The following is a 26,966-nucleotide window of genomic DNA, read 5'->3' on the forward strand; positions in this document are numbered from 1 at the left end:
GATATTTTGACTCAGACGAGCAATGATGACTCATGTAAAAAACAAGTGTGTCAGTCCGACAGAATGATACTGAATCGTCTGGATGGAAGTCATCATCATCATCATCATCATCATCATTATTATTATTATTATTCACACCCCTGCCCAAAAACCTGTGCAGGCTAAACACGCAGTGCTGAGCAAGTTTATTAAACCACAGCCCAATGGATGCTTCATGCCCCAGCTGTCCTCAATTAGGAATAATTAATAAAATGACTTTTAAAAAATATTTCTGTATTGGTTAATCCAGAAGTTTGTGCAAACTCATTAATCTAAATGATATTTTTATCTGTTAGCTGTGAACGTTCAAATTTACTGTTATACACAAAAGCTGGTTTTAAATTGGAAAGCATTATATATATATGTGTGTGTGTGTGTGTGTGTGTGACTCATTCACACCTCCAGCCCTTTTTCCTGTGTCAGTCTATTTAAGTGCTTTCTGTGTAACATTCACATGCATCCGTACTCTGATGGATGCATTGGAGGGCAGCTTGGGGTCAGTTGGCAGACTGGAGCTGGGAGCACACAGGGATCGACCCATAGACCGTCGGTGACCTGCTCTACCCCCTGAGCTATGTCACCAGCTGAGCTACACCACCTGGTGGTCAACCACCACTAGTTTTAGTGGTTGAATTTTATGTTTGGTCAATTTCTGATTTCTCAGAGAAGTCCAGTGTCACTGGACTGCATGACTCGTTTACATGATCAGATTATGATGAATATGACTGTCTGTACTGCAAGTTTGGAAAGCAGCAAAAGGAAGATCTGTTAAGTCGAGGACTGCAAATTCTTATAATCTGCTGTTGTGAGTAGGCTAAAATAAAAGAGGAGCTTACATTATACATCTGACCTTTGTTTGATGAATATATAAAGTTAGTGTTAGATTATGACTTGGGTTCGGCATGGAGCACTACTGTGTCACATGACACAATTTCTGATTTTTGTTCTGACCCAAGTCTAAAACTATCATCTATATTTTTGGAAAAAACACAGGAAATGAACTACATTCTCTCATAAACATGTACTATAAATACGTTTTTATGCAAATCTTTAAATACAATTCAAATGTAATTTGCACAGACTGGGAAATAAATCATCCACCTATATTTATTCGTTCATTTATTTATTTTTCTTATTAGTGTGTGTTTGTTTGTTTATGTTGGCACATCTGACCACTTTCCCTCTTTCAGTTACTGGATTTATTTTCCTGATCTGCCGTTACTGGAACTCTTTCCTGATGTTTTCGTCCAGCCTGAGCAGAGTAGTGCCGCCGGCCGACGCTAGAGGCTCTTTTTGTTGCTGCTGTTCGATTCCTGTGTTGTTTTGGTTGGTGAGCCCATGCTTTCTGCTGTAGCCGGTTGTAACGGTGATGGCTCTCACATGAGGTGACGGATCGGGCCTGTGTTTTGTCATTTAACGCCAAGTAAGGTGTCGCGGCCATGGCCGCGGTTTTTGACATCGATTTGGATCAACCGGATGAGAATGTCTCTGACGAAGAATTTGAGGATGGGGTGAGTTGATGCTAACGCTAAGGCTAATGTCCCTGCTGTTAGCCAGTTAGCTAGAACTAAGCAGCTCCGAGGCCTAAGTTGCTAACACCGGTGCCCATGTATCCATTATCGGACACGTCATCTTTCACTCTTTTCCCGCGTATTAATGTGCTTTCACATACAACGTTAGCTACAATGAAATTAAACATTACAGTTACATTTTCTGGATTTTACTTAAAGTTTTGGACGATGGGTGGCTTAAGTTAAGGTGGCCAGCCCTCAAGTACAAGTAAGGTTATTCTTCAGTTGAAAGTGTACAAGCAGAGAAGATATCAACGCCAGAGGGTAAAGAAATCAAAAATAAGGTAAAATGTCAGGTTAGAAATAAAGCATAACGAAAGCTAAACAATAGCAATTGACGGTGTAGTAGCTAGGGCGTAAGGGGTTGTCCGATTATGGAGCTATGAGCGGCAACGCTATTAATCGGTATTTTCGGAGGGATGCTCTTATTGCCGTGTAACTAGCTACATTAGCTGCACATGAATGCTATATCTGCGGTTTGTTAGCTACTTTAATTTAATCAGTAGTGTATCCCTTTCTGACCGTTTTTTAGAAAATAATAATAATACAAATAAATTATACTCCAGCCGACCAACAACAGGCTGAAATGCTACCGGTGCTAGCATCACTGCAGGTAAGAGGATCACACTTTTGCTAGCCTTCCCACCGCGGCGTAACGTTAACGCGAGGCTACGAGTCTGCTGTCGTCGCTGCGTTCCTGGTTATCAGTTTCGTTTAAAACTGATAGTGTTAGACATACAGCACGTCCCTGCTTAACTGTATTGGTTAGCCGTGAGGCTGTCCTAACTTTGAGTGAACTAGGCTAATAAAAATATATCGCTAGAAAATGAAAAGGTCTGTAATGTACCTCCGATTGATTCAGACTCCCTAGTAAAGAACAGTTCTCCCTCGCATTCCTGTGTGCCTAAATGTTGTGTCCCGGTGTCCCCTTTTGTTTCCAGGGGCAGCTCAGTGAGTACATGGAGCAGTGCAGTAGCTTTGATTTGTGAGTATAAGCGATGTTGTGATTCACTGTGTTTCGAAAAAGGGAACAAACCATTTTTCTTAATTGGATGCGTGGGAGTCAACATTTCAGGATCTGGGAAAAACCTAAATCCCGTCATAGCTGTTTTTAAATTGGTAAAAGAACTAACCAATTTTAAGCGAACTTGATTGTACTTCTGAGCCATAAGAAATTTGCAACTAAACTTAATGGAAAACTAACATACGTTATGTAGTGCCAGACCATAACAACCCTCTGTAGCAGGGTTGTTTTGTTTTCTAATGCTGGGTTGCCCATTAAAGTGAACTGAAACCTGGTAGCTTTGAGAGCCGTTCATGCATCCAGGTGGAGACCTGTGGTGCTGTGTGAAGCACCATTTAGCAGGTAAAACAATCATTGTAATCTGTGATAATCCTGTTTGGCTTCTTTGTTCTCACTTGGAAATATCTGAGGGATCTTTGTGTGGAAGTGCTTTAGCAGTGGGCACTGATCTCACTCAGCCAGTCCCCCCACCCCAAACAAAATACATAAAAATAAATAAATAAAATAAAACTAGCATCAGAAAAAGTCCAGCCATTACCCAATGTTGTCACGGTGCTCAAGTGTTTGTGGCACTCATCCTAAAATGCTAACAGTGTTGTGCAAAATATTCTGAACCTGTGTTTCATCTTTACTTTCTTATCTTCTTTATTTATTTTTTTGCTTTGTTTTGCCAGTAACATGGATGACTGTGAGAAGTTTGAAATTTCAGAGAACAGCGTGAACAAAGGAACAGAGCAGATCAGGCCCGAATGCTTTGAGTTGCTGAAAGTTTTGGGAAAAGGTGGCTATGGGAAGGTGAGGACTCAAGACTCTCAAATCGACATTTCTCTCTGACACGTTTTCCCTCCTCCTTTTATTGACCCCTCTTGACTTGAAAGTTAGGGTTTGAAAAGGCTTAACTTACATCTTCATATTCATATGCATTTGATGCAGCGTTAATTTAAAAACAAAAAAAAACCCTTTGTTTTTAAAATCGTGTAAAATGCAACTTATATTTCTTAGCCTGGGACCTGGTGTCAGTATGTGTGGGAGGCATTGCAGATGTCTTGAAATTCCAGTGGGTGGAATGGGAAATTTGGCAATAGTTTACAGTGTCATTGTTGTTTATCAACAGCCCTCCAATTCCCACAAATATCTAGCAATATTTTTCCTGTGGTAGGAAGAAAGAAATCCTGTTTCACCTTTACCGTAAGCTCTTGAAGCAAAGAAGTAGAAGCCTTTCTTTGCATAGACATAAAGCATCAAAGTAATCCGTCTGCAGCTGCTTGTATCAAATCTTAGGACAAATGGAGATTTTAAAGATGAGTGCACATTGTAGGTTCTGCCTTATTTTTGTGGATGTAGAGCTCTGGAACTTCCCTGATGTTTCGTTGCTAAACTTGACAATGACAGAGCACATTAGTTATTTTGGAAACATTTTTCACTTAGCAAGCAGATGCATGACTTGCTCTGTCTGAAGTGGTTTTGACGGAGATGACAACAAAGTCATTTTCCGTAACTTGGGACTTACTTAGAATTATGAGATAACACAATCGTATTAAGAAAAAAGAAGAAGAAAAATGTAGCACATTGGCAGCTGTTTTGATATCGTCGTCATGTTGCATAATTTGGCAAAAGTTTCTCTGTATTTTTAACTGAGGGTCAGAACTCAAGCCTTTCCTTATACGAAGTAAGAACAGATGATTTTAGTCTTATTTTTTAAGAGTAAAGACAATGATTTTCAAATTCATACCTGAGCGATTGAATTTGTGTCTCGAATGTATAATTTTTCCAATTCAAAATATCTGGACCCCACAGCCAAAGGATAGGTGACGGTACATTCATCGTAGTTTTTGAAAAGGTGGTATTAAAAAGTCTTAAATAAGCTACAAAAGTCACATGCTTAAGCAATAATGTTAGCTATAAAATCATCTTATATCTCTCTGGAAGCTGTCAGCCGAAGTTCAAGATATTCAAACTAACATATAGATACAGTCAGTAAGACCCAGAGGCAAGCATTGGCATTACGTTCACCTGCTCTCACTGCGCAGAGTGAGAGCAGCGTTTCATTATGGGCGTTATGACCTTAGCTCCATGCCAGAGTGCGAGGGAGTGCTGCACATATTTGATGTTACATTAAAAAAATCTGTGTTGTATCACTGCTGCTTGTCTTTCAGGAAATGCATTTCTTTCTTTGTGCGCTTTAGTCTTAGATAAAATTTGATGAACCTTGTAGCACTCCTCCTTAAATGTCTTTATACAAATGTAAATTATTTTTGCAGGTGTTCCAGGTTCGGAAGGTATCGGGTGCCACCTCTGGGAAGATATTTGCTATGAAGGTTTTAAAGAAGGTGAGTAAATCTGCTTGCATGTACTCGAGTCGGGTTCATTCGTAGAAACTGGCCCGTGTCTGAATACACAATCAGTCTGGTGTTGCAGAGTTGATGTCCGAGTTCTCCGTATCAATAGCTACGAGCCGGAGCAGGTGATCTGAATATGATATCCTCTTACGCTGAGCTACGAAGCCAGAAGGACAAACCAACCTAAAATAATGGCACCAGGCGTTTTTCTCATGACACCTCAGAGCTGCTGCTTCTGTTCAGCTTGCCTCCTCTCTGCTGTCGACACAGAGCTCATGTCTGGCTCTCCTTGAAAAACCAGCTCATATTCCCCGAAGCCTGAGGTTTCGCTTAATGACTGTTTATTAGCTTAATGAGACTTAGCTGTAGCTACCATCTTGGCGTCCCGGTTCCCGCTCTGCCTCTGCAGCTGATGTTTTAAAGGTTTCGTGCCAGCTAATGGGGTAAGATTTATTGCCCAAATAGTTTCACACCCCTGCACTGTGCTTTTCTGTCCAGGCCATGATTGTGCGTAACGCAAAGGACACCGCCCACACCAAAGCCGAGAGGAACATATTGGAGGAGGTTAAACATCCGTTCATTGTTGACCTGATCTATGCCTTCCAGACGGGGGGAAAGTTGTACCTCATCCTTGAGTATCTGAGCGGTGAGAAGGAATTCCCAGTCATTCTATCAGTGCAGCTCCTCATTCCCAGTGTGAATACATTTGAACGATGAGTTTTCGTATGTGGTAACTAGGCGGGGAGCTGTTCATGCAGCTGGAAAGAGAGGGAATCTTCATGGAGGACACAGCATGGTGAGTTGGTCTGTTGCTGGTAAAACCTCGATCGTCTTCTTTTTTTGGTTGAGTTCAGTTTACTGCGCTCACAGTAAGCGCAGCTGCAAGCTTTCATTATCACGAACAAAGCCAGTGTCCAATGAAAACAGGGACAAATGTAAATATCATCCCTAAGAATCCTTACGTACCACGTGTGACAAACAAATACATCTGACATGTTGTGCACACACCGTACGCAAACATGAGTAGGTGGAAGTTGGCACTTATTAATATCCACTTTCACCAAAAACAGAGATGACCGTCTGAGTGACACCACTGAGAGGAACGTTATCTACATTCATACAATTTGTTGTTTTTGACCAGACGTGTGAAGTTGTGTGTTTTGTTTGTTGCACACACTAACTCCTGTGACTGTGATGTTTCACATTAGTCCTTCCTACCAGCTTGCTGAACAGATTGATTTGCTGCTTTATACAGTAGTTGCATCTTTACATTAACTTGCATGTTTGCATATTACATGATCAGCACCATGCATTTAGGATGTTAACCCACAGAAGAGGCATCTTAACACCCAGTGATGTGACTTTATGATTCACATTCAGTCAAAAACAGGTTCTCCAAAATATTTCTAGGAATACAACAAAGAGACAAACAGTAGCTGCTTGTGTTCTGATTGGAGCAGACGGACATATTTAAACTGGAGCCCCAAAAAGCATCACGAGGAAAAACAATCACATCGAGGAAATTGGCACACGGGGGAGTTTAAAGTTTGAGGAACTGACTTACGTGAAGGGAGGCACGTAGGTGACTCTGTCTCTCAGACACTGAGCTGGAACAGTAGGACTGTTCAGCTGGAGCAGGGACTGAATGCTTGCAGTATGAGTCCTTTTGTCTTATAAACACAGTCTGTAGATGGAGACTCCATGAACCAAAGTGCTGAACAAATAAGGGTTAGTAGTGTTCCTAGAATAATGAGAGACACTGAGTGCAGAAAGGCACAGGAGTGTAAACATTACATCATAACGTGGGCAAGAAATGTGCGTAAACATAGAAGAGTAACGAGGAAAAATGGATAGAAATGTCAATGCATTCGACTAAATATGGGACCTGCGTTGTGTTTTTCTGTTGACAGTTTCTACCTGGCCGAGATCTCAATGGCGCTGGGTCACCTGCACCAAAAAGGCATCATCTACAGGGACTTAAAACCTGAGAACATCATGCTCAATAACAACGGTACTGAAACACTAGGAGCTGCTTACTAAACGTCCGACCTAGATACATGTCCTTCACCAACTGAGATTTTCTTGCAAATATCTTCTGCTTGTTTTGCATTCAACTATTAAAACACAACCTTGAACCTTCTAACGTGTCCTCTGTACGCATCCACCTTCTAGGACACGTGAAGCTGACGGATTTCGGCCTATGCAAAGAGTCCATCCATGATGGAACAGTCACCCACACCTTCTGCGGCACTATCGAGTACATGTATGGCAAACAGTCTGATGATTTGCATACACATCAGCACATTCATGCCTCTGGTTTGACACGCCTTCTCCTCTGCCTCTTCTTCAGGGCTCCAGAGATCCTGATGAGGAGTGGACATAATCGTGCTGTGGACTGGTGGAGTCTGGGAGCGCTCATGTACGACATGCTGACAGGAGCAGTAAGTACAAACCAGTCAACATCTTAATAACTAACTAATACAAGTAACCGGAACCGTTACTCACAGCGTCCTTATCGTGCTGCTCAGCTAATGTTTCCAATCTGCTGCTGTCCCTCAGCCTCCGTTCACCGGTGAAAACCGAAAGAAGACCATAGACAAAATCTTAAAATGTAAACTCAGCCTTCCACCTTACCTCACGCAAGAAGCCAGGGACCTTCTGAAAAAGGTGAGCTGTTAAAGCCTTGCTCCTCCCCACACGCTTCACACGCCTGTCTCGTTAAAAAGCACTGATCTGCTGTCAAAAATACGAATATTTATGTTTTTTCTAGTTGCTGAAGAGAAATGCCTCGTTGCGACTCGGGGGCGGTCCAGGAGATGCAGCTGAAGTCCAGGTAGGCATCGCTTTTCAGATGGAGCTTGAAAAATATGTTTTTAAAAAACCACGCAGACACAAAACGGCTGTCATGTTTCCTAGGCCCATACGTTCTTCCGCCTTATAAATTGGGACGAACTCCTTGCTCGCAAAGTAGAGCCTCCATTTAAACCATTTCTGGTGAGTTTGTCTTCCACACAGAGATGTCCTGTGTAATGTGGCCATGAAGGTCATTAACTAACCTGATTACTATTGTATTTTTACAGCAATCAGCTGATGATGTCAGCCAGTTTGATTCCAAGTTCACCAGTCAGACTCCAGTGGACAGCCCCGATGACTCCATGCTCAGTGAAAGTGCCAATCAAGTCTTCCTGGTGTGTAACTGGTGCCTCACTCACCGGCCACTTCATTAGTTACACCTTGCAAGTGTTAGTGAACCTTCTGAACTGACTGGTAACTCAACAAGGTGCCGGCCCACATTGACAGGATAGCATCACACAGCTGCTGCGTCCGTGATGCGACTCTCGTTTCGACACGTCCCAAAGTGCTCTGTTGGGTCGAGTGTGGCCAGCCTTCTCCGGCATTAGCAGAGAATGGCTGCTTACTGGATTATTTTCTGTTTTGGACCACTCTCTGTAAACTCTGGAGATGATGGTGTGGGAAAATCCCAGCAGATCAGCAGTTTCTCAGATATACTCGGACCAGCCCATCTGGCACCGGCAACCACATTCAGAGTCGCTTAAATCACCTTTCTGCCCCATTCTGAACCTCACACGTCATCTTGACCATGTGTATGAGTTTAGCGTGAATGAGCGAGTCGCTGCTCTGCCATTGGCTGATTAGTTATGTGCACTAATTAGCAGTTGGGACAGGTATACCTGACAGAGTGGTGGGTGAGCGTATAATAATGTTGCAGGGTAAGATCTATGAAAGACGACTCATAACCTGCGTGTCAGTGTTTTGTAGAGTTTCGTTCGGTCATCGTTTGTGGTCAGATGATGTGAGGTAGGAAAACGCTAAATATCTGGTGCAAAGCTGATGTTGCTAAACTTACGCAGAGTTTTTAATAGAAAACGGTGCACTGACTGTTTGTGTTGTCTGAAAACATGCAAACAGCAGCTAGTTCTGGACATACTGGGTTTTTTTCGTGTTTTGTTTTTGTTCCCTTTTCGACAAGTGGGTCTTACGAGAACCAGTTAATGCGTCCCATCTGGTTTAATCCTGTTGGTTTTCCTGGAAGCTTCACTCACTTTTCCACCGCATTGCATGATATGGTTTACTCAGCATTTCATTGCTCATCATCAGCTGTGGGTTGTTTTTGGAAAGATGGTCTTTGAAGTGGGCTGAGATCTTTCTGTTTTTGTCCTCCACCCCTTCCCCAGGGTTTCACATATGTAGCCCCATCTGTGCTTGAAAACGTCAAAGAGAAGTTCTCCTTTGAGCCAAAGGTCCGCTCGCCGCGAAAGTTCCCGGGAAGCCCGAGAACACCTGTGAGGTAACGGCATGTTGTTTTTCTCTGCAGATCTGTCCGATTTCACTGGTCATTTAAAAAATTTCCCAAAACAAGTCTTCATCCTGATGACTCACTCGCTGACCTTGTGAATAGCTTAAATTTTCTTGGCTAACAGTAAGGCATATAAAGTCATTAAAGCTTAAATGAATTGAATAAAAACATGGATAGGGAAGGTGAGGGGTGTTTTGGTGTTTTGGGGGTAATTGTACGCATCCCTTGTACGCAAGGTTTCATGAATAAGAACATTAAATAAAAAAACAACCTCAGATGAACAACAACACAAAATAATTTGAAGCCAGAATGCAGAATCAGTGGACGGTACTCCCTTACTGCTCCCATTAAAACAGTAATAACCCAGATGCTGCTGATCAAATGCAGTTGACTGATCATCAGTTGAGCACCACCATAAAGGCAGATGTTTTGGCTGGTCTTGAGCATTAATGTGTGTGTTAACACAGTGCCAAGGAGGAACAGTTGCTGCTGCCCATGAGTTTTGAGAGGGTCACAAGACCATTTCCAAATAATTTCAAGTGAATCGTTCTACTGTGGGAACGATTATTCCCAAGCAGGAAATGTTCAGCACAACTGTCATTGTACCCAGGAAAGCCACGTCAGTCCGTGCACTCCCTAAGAGCCACATCTCAGACTCGACAGGGAAAGTTCATAATAGTACAATTAGAAAAAGGCAAAGGTTGCAAGGACAAGGCTCTTTTCTCTAAAGAAGAACACGGCAGCACGGCTTAGATTGCAAAGTCGTATCTGTACACGCCACAAAACCTCTGGAACAATGTTCCAAAATGAAGATGTCTGGCAATAACGCCATAAACCACCGGCCGAGCGTGGTGGTAGAGGGATAATGATCTGGGCTCGTTTTGCAGCAAATGTGGAACTCCTGTGTACCAAAGTATCCTTGAGCCAAATATGCAGCTTTCTATCTGACAGCTAAAGCTTGGCCTAAATGGATCCTTTCATAGGACACATCAGGGAACCTACATCCAAGTGTCTCAAAAAGAAAACACTAAATGTGGTTTAATGACCCGGTCAAAGTCCAGACCTCTGACTGAAGAGAGCTGGAAGTCTTACTGAACCGAAGCAACGTTGTGTTGTGTTGTTTATTCTCAGGTTGTATTTAAATAAACAAGTTTTCTTTGTAAGTCCTGGTGTGTGATGGTGTGCTTTGGTGTACTTTTTCACGACTGTAGCCGTGTGGTGCACATAACAGCCTTTGAGCCTAATCAAAGTATGTCATATCTTCTTCCTCAGTCCGGTGAAGTTTGCAGGGGGGGGCAACTGGCACCGGGGACCTTTGATGACTGGCAGCCCATCTCTGCTTTCACCCAGCAGCTCGATGGACCAGCCCATGGAGGTTTCAGCAGTGGAGCAAATGGACACGAGCGGCAGCGGCTTCACCGAGGCTTCTGCGCCGCTTCCCATCAGGCACCCTTCAGGCATCAGTGTAGGGCCCTACAAGAAGCAGGCGTACCCCATGAACTCCAAGCGGCCCGAACACCTACGAATGAACCTATGACGCTCGGCTCGCCTATGAACGCCGGCCCTCTTTGAGTGTCCCTTCCTTTTCCTTTTGTCCTTTCAAAGAGACTTGTAGGATTTCTTTTTTTACTTTGACTGACGCTGTCAACGCCGATCACCAGCTCTTCCAGCAGCGCCTTCCCCTCCTTAACCGCCTGAAACCTCCTGACTTAGCCTGGGCCTTTTTTTTTTTTGTAACTCGCCACAGCTAATCAGCAGTTTATAAATTAGCAGAGCGGTGTGAGAGGTGCTCTTCGACAAACTCTGTTCGAACGTGTGCTGAAAAACGCCAGCTGACGAGTGGGCTCAGGTGATTGAGATGTACTCAACTGGCATTACTGTAGGATTTACTGGTGCTCTTTTATCTTCGAGTCTAGGGTAACGTTACTTGTAGTGTTTACGGCGAGTCTACTCCATCACAGTGAGAAAAGGATCTCTAATAAGGAGCGTTTGTTTCTTCCTCATCGTGACATTTTATCTGAACAGTCACTCTGTGAAATTTCGGATCGCGCTGTCAGTCAGTGGATTTATTGGATCATAGTTTCACAGGGTTAGGTCCTTTATATTTAAAGGACAGAGTCAGATCGCCTTCGTCACTAGAGCTGAGAGCAGGTGAAGAGCGCGCCTGAAGGAAAGCAGCTATAAAAAGACAAGTGAAATTTCAGCCAAGTGCATCACTTCCACCACAGTCGATACCAAATGCTGGCACTGCTTTGTGTGACTGGAAGGCTTCCTGCGGGACGCCGATCCAGAAACACTGATCGTTTTCTTTGTGTTGAATGTAAACAGACTCCAAAAGCCTTTGTGTGTCACTTAAATCTCCTGCTCTTATTTTTTAACTCATGCAGTCTCATTGCCACTGGCATGGTTGGAAACCAACAAGCATGTTGACCCAAAATACTCTGAGCCAGATTGGTATCACTGCCTTTTTTACTGACATGGGCTGCATTCATGTCTAAGGTACTGTGAGTGTGCTTTTTGTGCATTGTAACATGGCTTTAAGCGTAAGGGCGTATTAACACACACCTGTGTGAATAGACCATCTATTAAGAGTGCGATGTTTGGGATGTTTGTGCGACGTAAAGCTGCTAGATGAGCCTTTGGAGTCAAGCCATTGAACCCTGTCATCCTAAAAATGACCAAAGGTCGGATTCAGATTCCCATAATGCTAATGAAAGCTAAACGAGTGACTTCTGTTGTTGTTTTTGAAATTGTTCCCTGCAATCCACAAATGCTGACTGTAACGTTTGGCCAAAACGAGCTGAAGCTTTGGGGATTTTTCTGGTAATCATAAAAATGAAAACACAGGAAGTTTGCGCCTTTTTCTACAAATGAACTGTGTAGGAACTTCTTTTGGTTCATGTTTTAGGTTTTACTGACTGAGCCGATGTATTTGGATCATTCCTGTAAAGCAGCTGTGTTTAACAGCCGTCACTCCACTCGCTTACTTTGTTTATATTTATTTCAAGTGCCATTGTGGTTCCACTTCGTTGTCTACACTATGCAAACTATGTATTTATTATGTAGTATTATTCACATAGGGCAGCAGAATGTGTAAAAAGTTGATTTGACTTCTGTTGCAATTATAATCGTGTACAGTGTAATTTTATTTCCATAGAAAGTCTTACAAGAACCTCAGATGCAGCTTTTTTTAATGTTTCAAAGGCCCGACGTCTTACAGTATTTATTTCGAGGCATAGTTTCACTTTGAAACCTTTTTTTTCTTCATTTTAGACTTTCCTTGCCAAAAACTTGAAGTGTAGTTTTTCTTTTGCAGTGGAAAGATAGATGATGTTATGATGCAAAAACCAATGGGAATGGCACTGTGCCTTTGCTGACAGAGTACATCATGTATGTACAGTTTGCTGTATATTGTAGTTGTGTGAGTGCGTGTGCGCGTGCAAGGCTGGGATTGATTACCACCGCTGACGTCATGCCTTTCTAGGATGTGTACATCTTTGATCGTGGTCTGAGTGGGAGGTTTGGTGTGACTGTCGTGTCTGAGACACGGTGATGTAAAAGTGGTGCATTTTGCTTCTGTTCAGGTATGTTTAAGGAGCATTTTACACACAGATGTTTGAACCATACTTTATCAAGCTTACTTGATAACATGTCTCGAGTTGAAAAGGATATTTTAGTCACTGGTGACATTTGTTGTGTCGATCCTTCACCTGAACTGTATCATGTACATAATGAAGTTGAAATAAAACATAAATGAACAGAGCCTGTCTGAGTCCTGCTGGTGCAACAGAACATTTCAGCGTATCTCAGTGATAACGTCCAAGTTTTTTCCCCATAAACTGGAAGCTGTTCACCAGGGAACTGGTCCCAGTTTGCTCCACAAATCAAGCCAAGAACTCTTAACTTAAATGTAGATCTTTAATCAGAGTTCATGGGTCAGAGCGGATAAAAATAACAGTGAAATGATTTTTGTACATAAAATAGATGTTTCTCCCAGTCTTTGGTTTTTACAAAAACGGGGCAACGTCAGCCCTGTAAAAAAATAATTTGTGTAAATCAGTATCACAATCTGCAGTCCCCCAAAAAAGCTGAAAGCAAGAAGTTTACTGTGTGCACATTAATGAGCAATTATACCTATGAGTTGTTCCAGAAGGTCAGCTCTGCAGCCTGATTTCAAACTGAACGATACAACTGAAGCAGATGCTTTTATTTGGCGCATTCGTTTGGATGAATCGGAATAGTTGCGATCAGAAATTAGGTAACACTAGACAAGACGGGGGATCAGGTGCTGTGTGTAATTCTCTTATGCTCCTATATTCACAAAACATAAAAAAAAAAAAACGTGGAAGTAATGAAATTTTCATTCTCGAGGAAAGTTTCAAAGACTAAAGGTGAGGAAAAGCAACACAAAGCAAAACTACTTAAATCAAAAAAATACTCGAGGGTGAGAAAATAATTTCTGTGAGAAGAAGAAATTCTTTGCTGGAGATTTAACAAGAGAAGCCAGAAACGTGCCTATGGTTGTGTACCTTCACTGGCCCCGGCCAGCAAGGAGCCCAGCCTTTAACTGACTAATGAAACAGTGTGTACGACGTTATCTGTCAGTGGGGCTTGACAGCCATGAAAAGTCACATATTACATACAAAATAATACCAATATCCCACACCTGAACCATTAATAAATCTGCAGGTGTGGAGACGTGGCTCCATCTCTCCACTTGTAGACCTTCTCTGTGATGACTGTGCGGCAGAGGGGGCAGCTCTTCTCCCGGTTGAACCACATAGCGATGCATTCGTCACAGAATATGTGCTGCACAGCGGAGAAGTGAAAGCACATCAACACATTTTACACTCAAAAGTGCCTGAAAAGGGCTACTGAACTTCTTCAAGTTTGTTTTAGCTCCTTCGTCACTCTTTACACCAGCTTTGTCCTGATTGGCCGCCCCTTGCAGACATTTTTCAACAGCAGGTGGGGCGCACTTCTATGCTCAAGACTCCATAAATAGGCGGTTGTAGCTTTTGTAAAGTAAATAAAGCCGATATAAAGGTACCCTAAATTTGCATTCCTCTAACGCAGGGGTGGGCAACTCCAGGCCTCGAGGGCCGGTGTCCTGCAGGTTTTAGACGTGTCCTTGATCCAGCACAGCTGATTTAAATGGCTAAACGACCTCCTCAACATGTCCTGAAGTTCTCCAGAGGCCTGGTAATGAACTAATCATGTGATTCAGGTGTGTTGACCCAGGGTGAGATCTAAACCCTGCAGGACACAGAGTTCCCCACCCCTGGTTTATATACAGTCTATGTCACAGAGCTGTGTGCCTGATATAAAATCTGACAGGGAACATTTGTACACACTCTGACCTCACCATTTAAAAGTGTTTTACAGAAGCATCGAACACTGAGGCAGCAAATACAGGACTGTACTGAAGTCCTGAGCCACCCCTCATTACTTGATTTTCTATGAACAAGTAAACTTTTTATAGATTCAGCTAAAGAAATGGGAACAAATGTTTTGAGACAGGCTGGCAGCAACAAAGTCCCAACAGAAACCATTTCAGCTGGTTCACTGTCGGGGTGTCTGTCATGTGAAGACTTAACACTGATTCACTGGGCCTTGAGTTGGGTGCCTTCTTATGCTTGAATGACTTAGAGTTCAGCCTTAAATTGCTTAATAAACAAAAGAAATTTAAAAAAAGCATTCCTCTGAAAATGATCAGGTACAAGAACAGGACTGAAGATGAGTAAAAAGCAGCCAGTGTTCAAAGAAAAGTCTGGCTCCTTTGGAGCAAATCATAAAGAAATGAGGGGGGACTCAACACTTTTGTGGCAGCGTACAGCAGGCCCTGGAAGTGTGCACGTGTCGTTTTACCTGACAGAGAAGTGCACGTGGCTCCCTGTACTCTCCCTGACAGATGGGGCAGACATCTCCAGCCTCGTTACACTGACTCCTCGTGGCTGCTGTGCCTGTGCACTGAGAAATAACATGGAAACACACTTCAATACGGACACTTCAGCACAATCTGCATTTACCTTTAATTCACAATTTAAAGATAAAGCTGTTTAACACTGACCTCGACTCGTAGGAACAGCCTCCCAGTTTTCATTAAAGACGTCCACTGACCATACAATCCTAAAAGCTAAAAGGGAGAGAAAACAACAGTTTTCGATGTAATTGTCAACAGGAAACAGAACCCTTTTAGCATTTATACTACAAAAATATATAAGCTGTAGGATCACACCTTTAGTATGAGGTAGAGCAAAGCCAACAGGACCCCGAGTGTAAGTCCAGGGGTGCCTTCTGTCTCCTGGTAGGTGACTAGGTAGCGGAACCACAGTGGAACAGGCGCTATAGTCTGGTGGACTTGACCCAGCTCCTCAGTCAACATGAGCCACCGGCCCTGGAGAAATAAACTTAAGCTACTGAACCAGCCCTGCCAACAGGGCTTTGGTTTTCTTCATTAAGTCAACAATGTCGAGAATAAATCCACAAATCAAACCTGAGTTCGATAGGACACCAGTGAAGAGGGCAGCAGCAGAATAAGGCACTTGATTCCCATGCAGAGGAACTTTATTACAAAGTTGGTGACGCCGACTGCCCAGAGTGTCTCCCAGAAACCCAGCCGCTCAATGGTTGGACTGAGCAGGATGAGGCTACGAGGAAGGGTGACAGTCGGGTTAAACGGCATAATGCTCTTCAACAAATCTGATCACACTCCACTTTTAGGTCGGACACTATATTTCTAGTGATAAGTGAGGTGACACAATGGATCGTGCCTTACCAATGATAAAGTGTCTCTGTGAGAAAGGTGTAGTAAAGCAGTAAGGTGCAGGAGATCAGGAAGAGCAGCAGCCATATGCACTGCAGCTTTGAGTGACGATCCTGCACACAGACAACGTGTCGTATCAGGGACTTAATTAATATTCATAAACGCATCACAAATCAACAGTTTTTCAGCTGCTGACTCACCTGAAGAAAGACTTGAGTTTGAATGTTTTTATTCACATACAGAAAGGTCGTGAAGAGGCCGATCCCAACTGCTAAACCTGGTAAAGGAAGAGAGACACGATGACATGCGTTCTTGTGCTCACAGCTGTGGTGACACTGTTTTCTTCACTCCTGCTTACCCAGAGCATGTTGGATCACCAGCTTAGCGCACAGTATGACCAGGAAAGGAAGACTCTTTTGGAGCCAGCGGAAGAGACAGCGTAGCTCAGAAAGAGAGGCGCTGGGTTCTCCAGAGTCCAGATCAGGGTCGGGCGGGTCAAGCTCGGGCTCTGAACTGGAAGGGGGCGCCCGATTATGTGCGTGTGAATGCGTGTGGCTGTGGGAGTTGATCCTGCATCTCCTGGATGACGCACCTCCACTGGACTCTCCGGGACCACCGGTCATGGGTACTCGTACCTCACTGCTCTCAGGGCTGGAGGCAGCAGCACCACTGACAGGTGCCCTGGTGAAAAGCTCTGGCTGCAGAGTTAGGGATAAACCATTTCCCGCGTGACCTCCCCGCTCAGTTGAATTAGGCTGCATTACAGTAGGAGACTCCCTCAGTTTCAGTACTCTTCTGGAATCAGTCCTAAGACACAAGAGCCTCGGTCAGAGTGTGTCCCGCTGCAGCTACGATCACGGCCATGTTTACGTGTCAACTGACAGAGAGAACCGACGTAAAGACGTTAATAAAGTGTTAAGAAGTAATGAAGGGTTTAGCACTGTTTATGCTAAAACAGCCGAGACTCCTCTCTGACAGTACTGTGGTACTTTGGGGCACGAATGCGACTGGAGATCTGCTTTTTTAGGTTGGCTAAAGTTCACAAAAGTGAATTACTCTGACATTATTTCCATATAACTCATTTCATTATACCAACGTAACTACCGTTAGGTAAACCCCCCCAGACATTTTCAAGTAATAGTAATAAAAAAAGGTCCAAAGCAGCTTAGTGACCGCTAACAGGTAAACTGAGCGTTTCCTACACACAGCTAGCCGTTAGCATTAGCAGCTAGCATGTTTCTTCTTAGGCCCCGTTTAAGCTTCAGCTCACCTGTCATTCTGGACCCGGAGTTTCATGGTAGGCTCTGGGTCTCCATCTAGAACAAAAGCCGACCCGCCAAACGAAACAAAAACAAAAAAAAAACAAAAATAAGATGTTAGCTTTTAGGCTAAGCCATAAGCTGCTTGTACAGACATGACGTTGTTTTACGACTGCACACGTCACGACGTTTTTTTCTAGTTCAGGCGGGTTTTTTTTGTTTTTGTTTTGGTAAAATGACGCAACACCTCCACCTACTGGGATGTCCCAGAACTGCAGTCACATGACAGGCATAAACCCTTTAGAGAAAACACACATGTGTCGTTATGTAGGCGGCTCAGTTTCCAGAGCAGGTTTTAGTTGCTCACAGAAATTGAGATGGTGAATAAAACGTTTGCAGCTGAACCAGAGGATTTAGCCCCTGATGTGTCTTTGAGACACTGCATTCCTCTCAGCTCCAGTGTTGCTGCTGATTCTGCTGCTGTAGCCTTGGTATCTCTTCATAATCGGATGTCTTTAAAGCACTTTGCATTTTGTTGTTAGAGCCTGAGTGGTTGCAGTACTCTTTTCCTGATCTCAGCTGCATCACTGATCTGATCACGGATTTTTATCACAGTCACAAGTAAAAAGTCGACCAATATAGAGGTTTATCATTTCATCTTGGCTCATGATCTGGATTTCAGATCACAACGTGGAAGAGTGGATCCAGCAGATTCCAAGCACAGCATCCGAGGTCTCTCTCCGGAAGAATTCAATCCTAGGAACAGCTAAGATACAAAGATACAAACGTACACCTATCTGGAATAACCCTGACATATTACAAAACAATAATATGATTAGTTTCCCAGAATGGAGTTGTAAAGGAATTAAATACTTAGAACATATATTAGAGGGAACAGAATTTATTCCATTTGACAGACTAGTTGCACAATATGGGATCAACAAGAAAAGATTTTTAGAATATCAACAAATTAAATCCATAGTAAAAAAGAAATTTAACCTCAGTCAAGTTGAATTACAAACACCACTAAGTGCGGCACATTTTCTTACTCTTAAATCCCCCAAATTATTATCTAAAATATACAGAACACTTTCTAAATTAGATGGGAAGCAGATTTATCAGTCAGCTTAGACCTAAACTTCTGGTCTCAGATTTGCTTAAAAACCTTTCATCTAATTAGAAATCCCAGTCTGCAATTAATACAATACAAAATACTTCATAGAGTGCACTATACAGGTCATCGGATGTTGAAGATGGGCTTTACATCTTCCAACAACTGCTCACACTGTCAAGGCAATACACCAGACAATTACATTCACGCTCTTTGTTTCTGTCCACCAGTGCAGAAGTTTTGGCGCGAGATATGTGAAGACTTATCAAAGTGTCTGAAATGTAACATTCCAACTTCCCCCTTAGTGTGTCTACTGGGCAGCTTAGATAATGTCACTTCAGAAAAGAATATCGCCCATATGATCTTCACTGCCCTATGCATAGCCAAGAAAACAGTCCTCATGAACTGGAAAAATAAAAATAATCTTAATTCTAACCAATATAGAAATTATCTATTAGATTACATTAGTCTTGACACAGCCTCTGCCACCACATCAGATCAATTGCTCTGGGCTCCTTTGATCAGCTCCATCACCTAGTGGGGGTGGGGGGTCATAGTTTGGTCCCGCCTTCACTGTTGTGATTGGTGTGGGGGTAGGGACAGGCTTAGGGCGTCGGGGGGTTCCCCGGAGGCATCTTCCTTGGGGGGCTCAACCCGGGGTAGCGGTCATGTCCGGTTAGGGGCTCTTTTGGCTCTCGGGTGACTGTTTCCTCGCGGCTGCGTGCAGCGGGACTAGGGGAGGGTCTGTGCTGACGGACGTGGGTTACTGACCTGGTAGCCTGGCTGCCACTGGGTGGGTCCGGGATGGGCGTGAGGTTCTGGGGGCGCTCCGTCTCTGGGCTGGGGCCCTGGCCGGGCCTCGGGGGCTTGGGTCCTGGTTTGTGTGTTGCCGGGGTTGTGGGCGGGTGGGTGCATGGGGGCCCATTCCTGGCGCAGGGTGCCACCGGTGCGTCGAGCCGCCTGGGGGGCTCCTCAACTGGTGGGGGAGATTGTCACATCTTGCAGGAGCTTTCCTCTCTTCAGGAACTCTCTCTGCAGGAGGGGGAGATACAGGAGAGGTGGAGGAAGATCTCAGCCTGGGCGTCTATTGTCTTGTGTAGTCTGGAAGATGAGTGGATGGTGGGGTGGGTGCAGTTTTCTCTGTGGTGGGGTTGGGTGGACTGTCCCGGGCTCTGTGGGGCCGGGGGGGCGCTGCTGCACTGGGCCCCGGTCTGGATGGGCCTGGGCCCCCTTTCCCTGGCGGGTCGCGGAGTATGGGGGTGCCTACTGGGGTCAGCAGGGGAGCTGGCCCCAGGGAGGGGTCACTTGCCCCTCCCTTACTTCCCTCCCCATCTCCAGCTGCCTCCCTCTTCCTGCTCCACCACAACCACCCACACATGCAGGACCTTGGAGTAGGGGTATGTCACCAGGGTGCAGAGGAGGCTACCCCCCCGTCCCCTTCTGGCTGCCTCTGCCTCAATTTTATCCCACAACTTAGACATTCACATTACTCACACTCTCATTACACATACATATAGGATCTTGGGGGTGGGCACAATCACGGAGTCCAAATCACCATCAGGGTGTATACCTCACCCCTGGCGTCGTTGCCCACCTCTCAATTTTAAATACACGTAGACATTGAGGGCTAGCAGGAGGGACCATGCGCTTACCTGCTGCTCTCTGGCAGGTAGCTCCAAGCCCTCCTGGGTTTTAAATGCACCTTAGAACACACATGCATCAACACTACAATGAGCGGGTGGAGGGAGGTTTGGAGTCTTCTCCCACCCCCATTCTCTGCGGCCTGCTGGAGTGGGGGGGCTAGGAGGAGGAGTTGGCCGTCCGACTGCGGTCTGGAGTGTGGGGCCTCCCTGCTGCTGCGGAGTCGGGGCGGTCTGCCTCTCCCCACCGCAGGGAAAAGGGTAACACCACCTGGGTCTGGGTGCAGTTCCCCCTCCAGGGGCAAGGGTACCTAGACCCGGTTTGTAGAGTACGCTTGGGGAGTGTGATCGTGTGTACAGCGTCTCTTTATGTCTGTCTCCACGTTGGTTGAGTGTGGAGTAAGTGCATATGAGAGCATGAGGGTGGGAATGGATGTTTGTGTCTGTGTGTGCCTGTATGTCTGTGTCTATATGTCAGGTTGGGTATCAGACGCCACCTCTCTGGGGACATCTCAGGCCCTCCAAGGTTTGGAGGCCTATCTCCACCCACCACCACTTCCCCTGCCAGTGGCGGACTCCCTCAGGTGTCGGTGCGTTGGTGGTTCTTTGTGTCCGGGGGTGGGCGTCCAGGTACACACCGGCTCACTCCTTGGCGGCCGCTTATCGGGGCCTGGAGCCTGGGGCTCGCTCGGGCCACTTCGGAGGTGGGGTGCCCTCGGCCTCTCGGCCTGGGGCTCGGTCACTCAGGCACGGCTGGCTGCCGGCGGAGCTCACGGGCGCGTCATTGCAACTCCCCCTGGCTTCTGCTCCGCGGCAGCTGAGTGAGCCCTCATCTGGGACTCTCCTCAGCTCTTACTGGAACAGTGGCGCGGCTGCCCCTCTGTTGGTCTTCCTTGGTCTCTTGTGTTCTGGGGGCCTCTGGATGTCTGGAGTTTTGATCTCCTCCATACCTGCTTCATACCCTGGGGGACGGGGCTGTGGCTCCCCACACTCCCTAGCAGATCGTTACATGGGGAAACCTTTGGAATGCAAGCATGCTGATCCACACAGGTATGCACACAGGTGTACACACATTCACAGATGCGGACTACAGCTTTCTTGGCTGCTGCCTCAAAGCACATTGTGCGCTGTCTATCTTGCGTGCTGCACAATATCGTTTAATATTTAGTATCTACTGATATCTACTGCTAGCTAGTTTATTGTGATGGTGCCGTTTTTTTTATTATGTTGCTCTTTGTTGTTTGCTTTCTCTTCGGCTTTTTTTCTCCATACAGGTGACCCAGGTGTTTTTTTTTTCTTTCTTCCCCCCTTTCTCACCGTCTCTTCTCCCCTTTGGTTTTCTTTCTCTCCCTCTCTTTCTTTCATTCTTTCTCCCTGTCCTATCCCACAGTCATGTTTGTCCCGTTTGTAGCAACTGAAAATAAAATAAATTCATAATTATAATAAAGGTCAATCAAGTGGACCAATATGGCAAGGCCATGATGATCCACTTGGTAAAATAAATCCGCTTGGCATCTTTCTTGGCCTTAAGACAACAATTCTGATGCTAAAGATCCAAACGGGACACAAAAAAAAAAAAAAAAAAGGAACAGCTAAGATAATGTGCAGAACACTCCCAGAAAACTCCCAGGCATCTGGTAGTGTCCCCAAACTTGAAAAACACACATACCCCTCAGGGGGTGAGAGAGAGATTTTTATAGATATGCAGTAGAATGAAAAGCAATTTTCCAGGATTATGGAGCAAATGCAAAAATGTGAGATGAGTGCAACACAAAGAGATTACACCGAACAATAAATAGACTGAACATAAACTGTGAATTGTATTTTATTCCCCCAAGAATGTCCCATTCAGTTAGGTCCATATGTTTAGATACAATTTGTCTCTGTATGTCATTACAGTGGATTTTAAACAGTAAATATGTGACTAAAATGCAGGCATTAAACTTTAATTCAGTGAGTTTAACACTGAAACTGTTTCAGAACCACTGTCATTTTTATACAGTATTTCATTTTCAGGGGCTGAAAGGTAATGGAACTACTGACTGACGAGCCGTTTCATGAGAAGATAAAAAAATCTGGAGTCTGGAGTTGGACCTAGCTGTTCACTGCGGCTCTAAGTAAGAGAGATGACAAAACCAACAATCTGGTACATCCTTAAAAAGAATGAATGCACTGGCTATCTCAGGAACACCAAAACACCCGAAAGACCGTGTAGGAAAAAAGACACCTTCATGAAGTACAGAAGGTTTGTGATCCACAGTCAAGAACAGCAAGGCCTGAGATTAGACTGTCAGCAAACAGCAATGTTGTAGAACCAGTTCTACAGCTGCCAGTAAGACCAGGTCACTAGCGTTGAGTGATGATGGGATTGCTGATAGAAACAGCAGGATGAATTCTGAAGTGTACACTGCTCGGATAAATGCTGATTAGCCCTTTAAACCCTAACCCAGGGGTGTCAAACTCCAGGCCTCGAGGGCCGGTGTCCTGCAGGTTTTAGATCTCACCCTGGGTCAACACACCTGAATCAAATGATTAGTTCATTACCAGCCTCTGGAGAACTTCAGGACATGTTGAGGTCATTTAGCCATTTAAATCAGCTGTGTAGGATCAAGGACACATCTAAAACCTGCAGGACTGGCTCTTAAATCTTAACTCACGCATCAGTGCAGCCACAACATCAGGCTTCCTTTGCCACCTCTACCTTCATCTAATAGTCAAAATAAAATCACTTTGATCTATTCTCCTGTCCTTCTGTCTGCACCTGTTTGTAGTTCCTGTAACATATGAAGATGAACCCAGGTGCAGTGTAGAACTCATAAAGACACAGGGGGAAAATGTGTGCATGTAAATCAGTTTAATGGAGGCCAGCCTCTTCGTCTCGTTCTGCCCAGAGGTTCTCATCAACAAAAACAAGGATCTGACATGTAACTGCTCACTTGCAGTTATACGATATCTGTATGTAGCATATCCTGATACATAAGGCAAAGACAGTGTCTTTCAGATATTGGAAAGTACATTAATGAAAAAGGGGGATTTAGAAAGGAAGCACGTGAACTCAACAGTCGCATGCATGAACCAATGCATGTCTGCATTTTTAACAGCTTTTCTGTAAGCTGGTTCATCAGAGCTCTACAGGGCCGTGCTGCGGCTGCACCAACAGCATGAAGACCTACAGCATGAGAATACAGGATAGTTTCTGTATAGCTCAGTTTGTAGAGTGGTCGCCCCGTGATCGGAAGGTTGGGGGTTTGAATCCACCGAGCCGCTACCCTGAGGTACCCTTGAGCAAGGTACTGTCTCTACACACACACTGCTCCCTGGGTGCTGGATTGGTATCTGCCCACTGCTTCACTGAGTGAATGGCTTAAATGCAGAGGACAAAATATGCCATATAAGGGCTTTGGAAATAAATAAAAAACATGAACATGTGCTGAAACAGATTGTGATACTGTTAATAATCGTGTGTGTTTTTTATTTTTGGCTTAAATAAGTGTAATAGAACAGACACAAAGTTTCAAACTTCATCCATCCATCCATTCGCTTCTCCTTTTCAGGGTCGCGGGGGGCGCTGGAGCCTATCCCAGCTGTCATAGGGCGAAAGGCGGGGTACACCCTGGACAGGTCGCCAGTCTGTCACAGGGCCAACACACAGGGACAGACAACCATTCACACTCACATTCACACCTAGTGACAATTTGTATTATCCAGTTAACCTATCCCCACAAGCTGCATGTCTTTGGACGGTGGGAGGAAGCCGGAGTACCCGGAGAGAACCCACGCAAACACGGGGAGAACATGCAAACTCCACACAGAAAGACCCCGGCCTGATGTTGGAATTGAACTCAGGACCTTCTTGCTGTGCGGCAACAGTGCTAACCACCGTGCCACCATGCTGCCCAGTTTCAAGCTTTCAAAGTTTTATTTTCATATGGACAATACAGAAACACTTTCCCTGTACAATGAAATTCTCTGTGTATATGTACACAAAAGTCCACATTTTTCACTCCCGTTTCAAAATCCTCTGCATTTACACTTTGTGTAATCTGGGTTTTATTTTGCCAAGTTTTTGAACCTTTGGATCTCTAATTTGATATTCTAATGATGACTTTAATTCCTCGTGTCTCATCTGTTTGTCTGATGATATTCTTGTTTCTCTGTTACTTTGAAAGGTGGCTTTCTCTCATGTCCAGTGTCGGTTTTACTTCCTTCTCTGTGGTCACAGGTGATCGTCTTCACCTGTGTGGGGCTCAGAAGGACACAAAGAAAAAATGTGTATGTAAATGAGTTTAGGCACAATGACCAATGGTTCTCATTAAGCCCTCGGTGTATAAATAGTCCTGTCTCACGCTTTGTTATTGTCAGATTGTTTGTTATGATCCCCATTTGTATTTGTTACACTTCTGGACTTTGTTCCTGTTCAAAGGTTATCATCAACCTACATAAAGTGGCTCGCCTTTTTTATCCGGTTTTATCCCCATGCTCTGAGTTTGGAGAATAACTATCCAACACTCATAAACTGTGATGCTGAATACAAACACCAAAAAATTGCTTTCCAGTGCTTAGATAGTAATTTAGGCACAACATCTTGCACACACCTCGATTAACAGTCTTCCACCTTTAACATTGTTTAAAAAAAATAGATAAAATCACGTTTAAATATACAAATAAATGATGCTGTATACCTGTGCAAAAACTGCAAAACAATTGATATAGATGGAACTTTTGTAAGTGTCAGGGACCAAGCAGTAAGGCATAAAGGACACAGGTGTTTAATTCAAAAAAGGGGTTTGAATGACCCAAAAGTATGAAAAGATATTTAACAAAGACAGAAAAACAGGCAGACCAATAAAAGAGGTCAACTCAATAAACTAAACTCAAGATAACAATTACCAAATCCTCAAACAAACACAAGACAAACTGACACAGGGGGGAACTTAAATACTGGTTTAGCTAAACCGAATGACGCACCAGGGGGTGTGTCACATGACCAACTAATACAAAACAATTAAACAAACTTGAAACACCCCCCAGGCAATGAAGCATGTGGTATCATCCAATTAGGCTGTTAGTGGTACTTCAGCTCTCACAACCTTTTGCCAGACAGGAGGAGAAGCCACACCCCGTAACTCAAACAAAGATGTATGAATATATCATAAAACAGAACTTTGATCTTGCAGTGTTAAGATGTGTGCATAAACACTGGAAGGTGTGATGGAAAAATAAATAAATAAACAATATTCAAAGATTCAAGGAGCTTTATTCACATGTTAGCATGAGGTGGAACGAAATTAAGTACACACGAGTGAAAAGAAGATTTTTTTTGAAGTAATAAATAAATAGTTGGTTTTTTTTGTTTTTTTTTTAACAAAAAGACAATTGGACAATAAGCAGGATATATTTAAAGTAAAGTGAATCCAATAATGATGAGGTGTGGAGCTTACCATGTGTGGCTTTGCCATCACAGCAAGCTAAGATAAAGATTTAGTTTTTCGAAATTTGGGAAATTCTTTTGCAACAGCAATTTATTTATTTATTTACAGTTTTTGTCTGAAGTGCTTTTTTTTTAACAAAGCAAGGGATTTTCATTGCATTTCTAAACATACCAGTTTTCTTGAAAATAAAATATTCTAAATTAGCTCTCCAAACAACGAACCTTTTTATTGAGCCATAGCACGAACCACTGCTGTGCGATGATGTGCTTTAACTCTGGAAAGCTCAAAACTTGTAAAATAAAGTTAAACTAAAAGTTACCTTCCAATTTCCACACAGTAAAAACAAAAAAGCAAAACAAAAAACGTCACAGTTATCACAGCATTTCTAAATATGAAGAACTGGAGCGAGAAGTATCGTCAGGAAATTCAAAGAGAGCCACACAGGACAGAACAAGCCTGGCAGAGGTAGGAAGATTTCAAAGACTGGAAAAAAACTAGTGTCAAGATACTGATGACTTAGCCATGCTGGGAGTTGTAGCCTCGAAGAAGACAGTCACTGGAACCAGGACAGGATTGGTCTGTGAGGTTGCAGAAAAGACAAACACTCATGTAGAAGAGACAACTTCAAGCTGAAGTATGCTAAAGGCAACCCGGAGAAAGAGTATGCATACTGGAAGTGTGCCCTTTGGCCTTAGAGGCGCTGTCTATATTATATAGTACAACCCACAGTGAAACTCAGTGGTGGGAGTATTATGCTGGGTGGGTGCTTCTGTGTCTCTGGAATTGGGAAACTCATCGAGGTGGAAAGAATCTGTGATTGTGGAAGAAAAGCTCAAGCAGTCGGCAGCAAATCTTGGCCTGATTTGTCTTTCAACACGACAACAATCCAAAACTTACACACATGCAAACATCGATCTTGGTGAAGAGCTACCTCCAGAAGACTAATGGGAATGTTACTCACGTGCACACCTGACCTCCTAACCTGACCTGAATCCCACTGAAAGTCTGTGGGGAGAACCGGAGACCAACGTCCATGTCAGGAGACATTCTGTAAATGCTAAGGTGTTCAAGGCATTTGCATGAAAAATGTAATGGTGTAGACGCACAAAGCAGCATAATATAGAAATAGAGAGCTCTACTGAAAGCCACAGCTGAACAGTGACATGTGTCTGTACAGAGCATAGACAGTGGCGAACCTTTGTCTCTTTTCAGCATATGATTACATTAAACTAACTTATTTAGCAGCTAAAGCTGGAAAGAGCAATAACTTCTGACAACAAAAAATCAGCATTATTGTGATTTCATTAATCAATCCACTTCTGATTGTGTTTCATGGTAATTAATTTCAGCTAAATATAACCGTGGGCAGCAAAGTTCAATTCCACCATCAGGTCTTTCTGTGTGGAGTTTGCATGTTCTCCCCGTGTTTGCGTGGGTTCCCCCGGGTACTGCGGCTTCCTCCCACCG

At 43.9% G+C, this 26,966-nt stretch overlaps 2 protein-coding genes across 3 annotated transcripts; one reads left to right on the forward strand and one right to left on the reverse strand.

Moving 5' to 3' along the window:
• The first annotated feature begins 1,317 nt into the window (after nt 1–1,317).
• rps6kb1a (ribosomal protein S6 kinase b, polypeptide 1a) lies at nt 1,318–10,939 on the forward strand. Its single transcript, XM_080867083.1, has 15 exons — nt 1,318–1,550; nt 2,552–2,595; nt 3,309–3,429; nt 4,896–4,964; nt 5,472–5,619; nt 5,712–5,769; nt 6,884–6,984; nt 7,146–7,236; nt 7,324–7,414; nt 7,533–7,640; nt 7,744–7,806; nt 7,890–7,967; nt 8,054–8,161; nt 9,170–9,282; nt 10,564–10,939. Exons 1-15 carry the CDS (start codon nt 1,479–1,481, stop codon nt 10,826–10,828), a joined length of 1,530 nt encoding a protein of 509 aa, XP_080723209.1. The 5' UTR covers nt 1,318–1,478; the 3' UTR covers nt 10,829–10,939.
• Nucleotides 10,940–13,190: 2,251 nt separating this feature from the next.
• rnft1 (ring finger protein, transmembrane 1) lies at nt 13,191–17,495 on the reverse strand. 2 transcript variants are annotated; one of them, XM_080867084.1, is made up of 9 exons: nt 17,328–17,495; nt 16,416–16,864; nt 16,258–16,334; nt 16,070–16,170; nt 15,788–15,941; nt 15,530–15,688; nt 15,362–15,427; nt 15,160–15,261; nt 13,191–14,100 (listed from the first exon to the last, which is right to left on the reverse strand). In XM_080867084.1, exons 1-9 carry the CDS (start codon nt 17,351–17,353, stop codon nt 13,966–13,968), a joined length of 1,269 nt encoding a protein of 422 aa, XP_080723210.1. In that variant the 5' UTR covers nt 17,354–17,495; the 3' UTR covers nt 13,191–13,965. The 2 variants fall into 2 exon arrangements, with proteins under 2 accessions (XP_080723210.1, XP_080723211.1); XM_080867085.1 differs by having other exon boundaries at nt 16,416–16,934; nt 17,328–17,486.
• Between the last annotated feature and the right edge of the window lie 9,471 nt (nt 17,496–26,966).

This window comes from Rhamphochromis sp. 'chilingali' (assembly GCF_963969265.1).
Source record: "Rhamphochromis sp. 'chilingali' genome assembly, chromosome: 19".
NCBI lineage: Eukaryota > Metazoa > Chordata > Actinopteri > Cichliformes > Cichlidae > Rhamphochromis > Rhamphochromis sp. 'chilingali'.

Coding starts and splice junctions, on each gene's coding strand:
- rps6kb1a (XM_080867083.1), top strand. CDS start 1,479: ATGGCCGCGGTTTTTGACATCGATTTGGATCAACCGGATGAGAATGTC. Junction 1,551..2,551: donor ACGAAGAATTTGAGGATGGG/GTGAGTTGATGC, acceptor TTTTGTTTCCAG/GGGCAGCTCAGTGAGTACAT. Junction 6,985..7,145: donor CATCATGCTCAATAACAACG/GTACTGAAACAC, acceptor TCCACCTTCTAG/GACACGTGAAGCTGACGGAT.
- rnft1 (XM_080867084.1), bottom strand. CDS start 17,353: ATGAAACTCCGGGTCCAGAATGACAG. Junction 16,171..16,257: donor AAACTCAAGTCTTTCTTCAG/GTGAGTCAGCAG, acceptor GTCTGTGTGCAG/GATCGTCACTCAAAGCTGCA. Junction 15,262..15,361: donor GGCTGTTCCTACGAGTCGAG/GTCAGTGTTAAA, acceptor GTTATTTCTCAG/TGCACAGGCACAGCAGCCAC.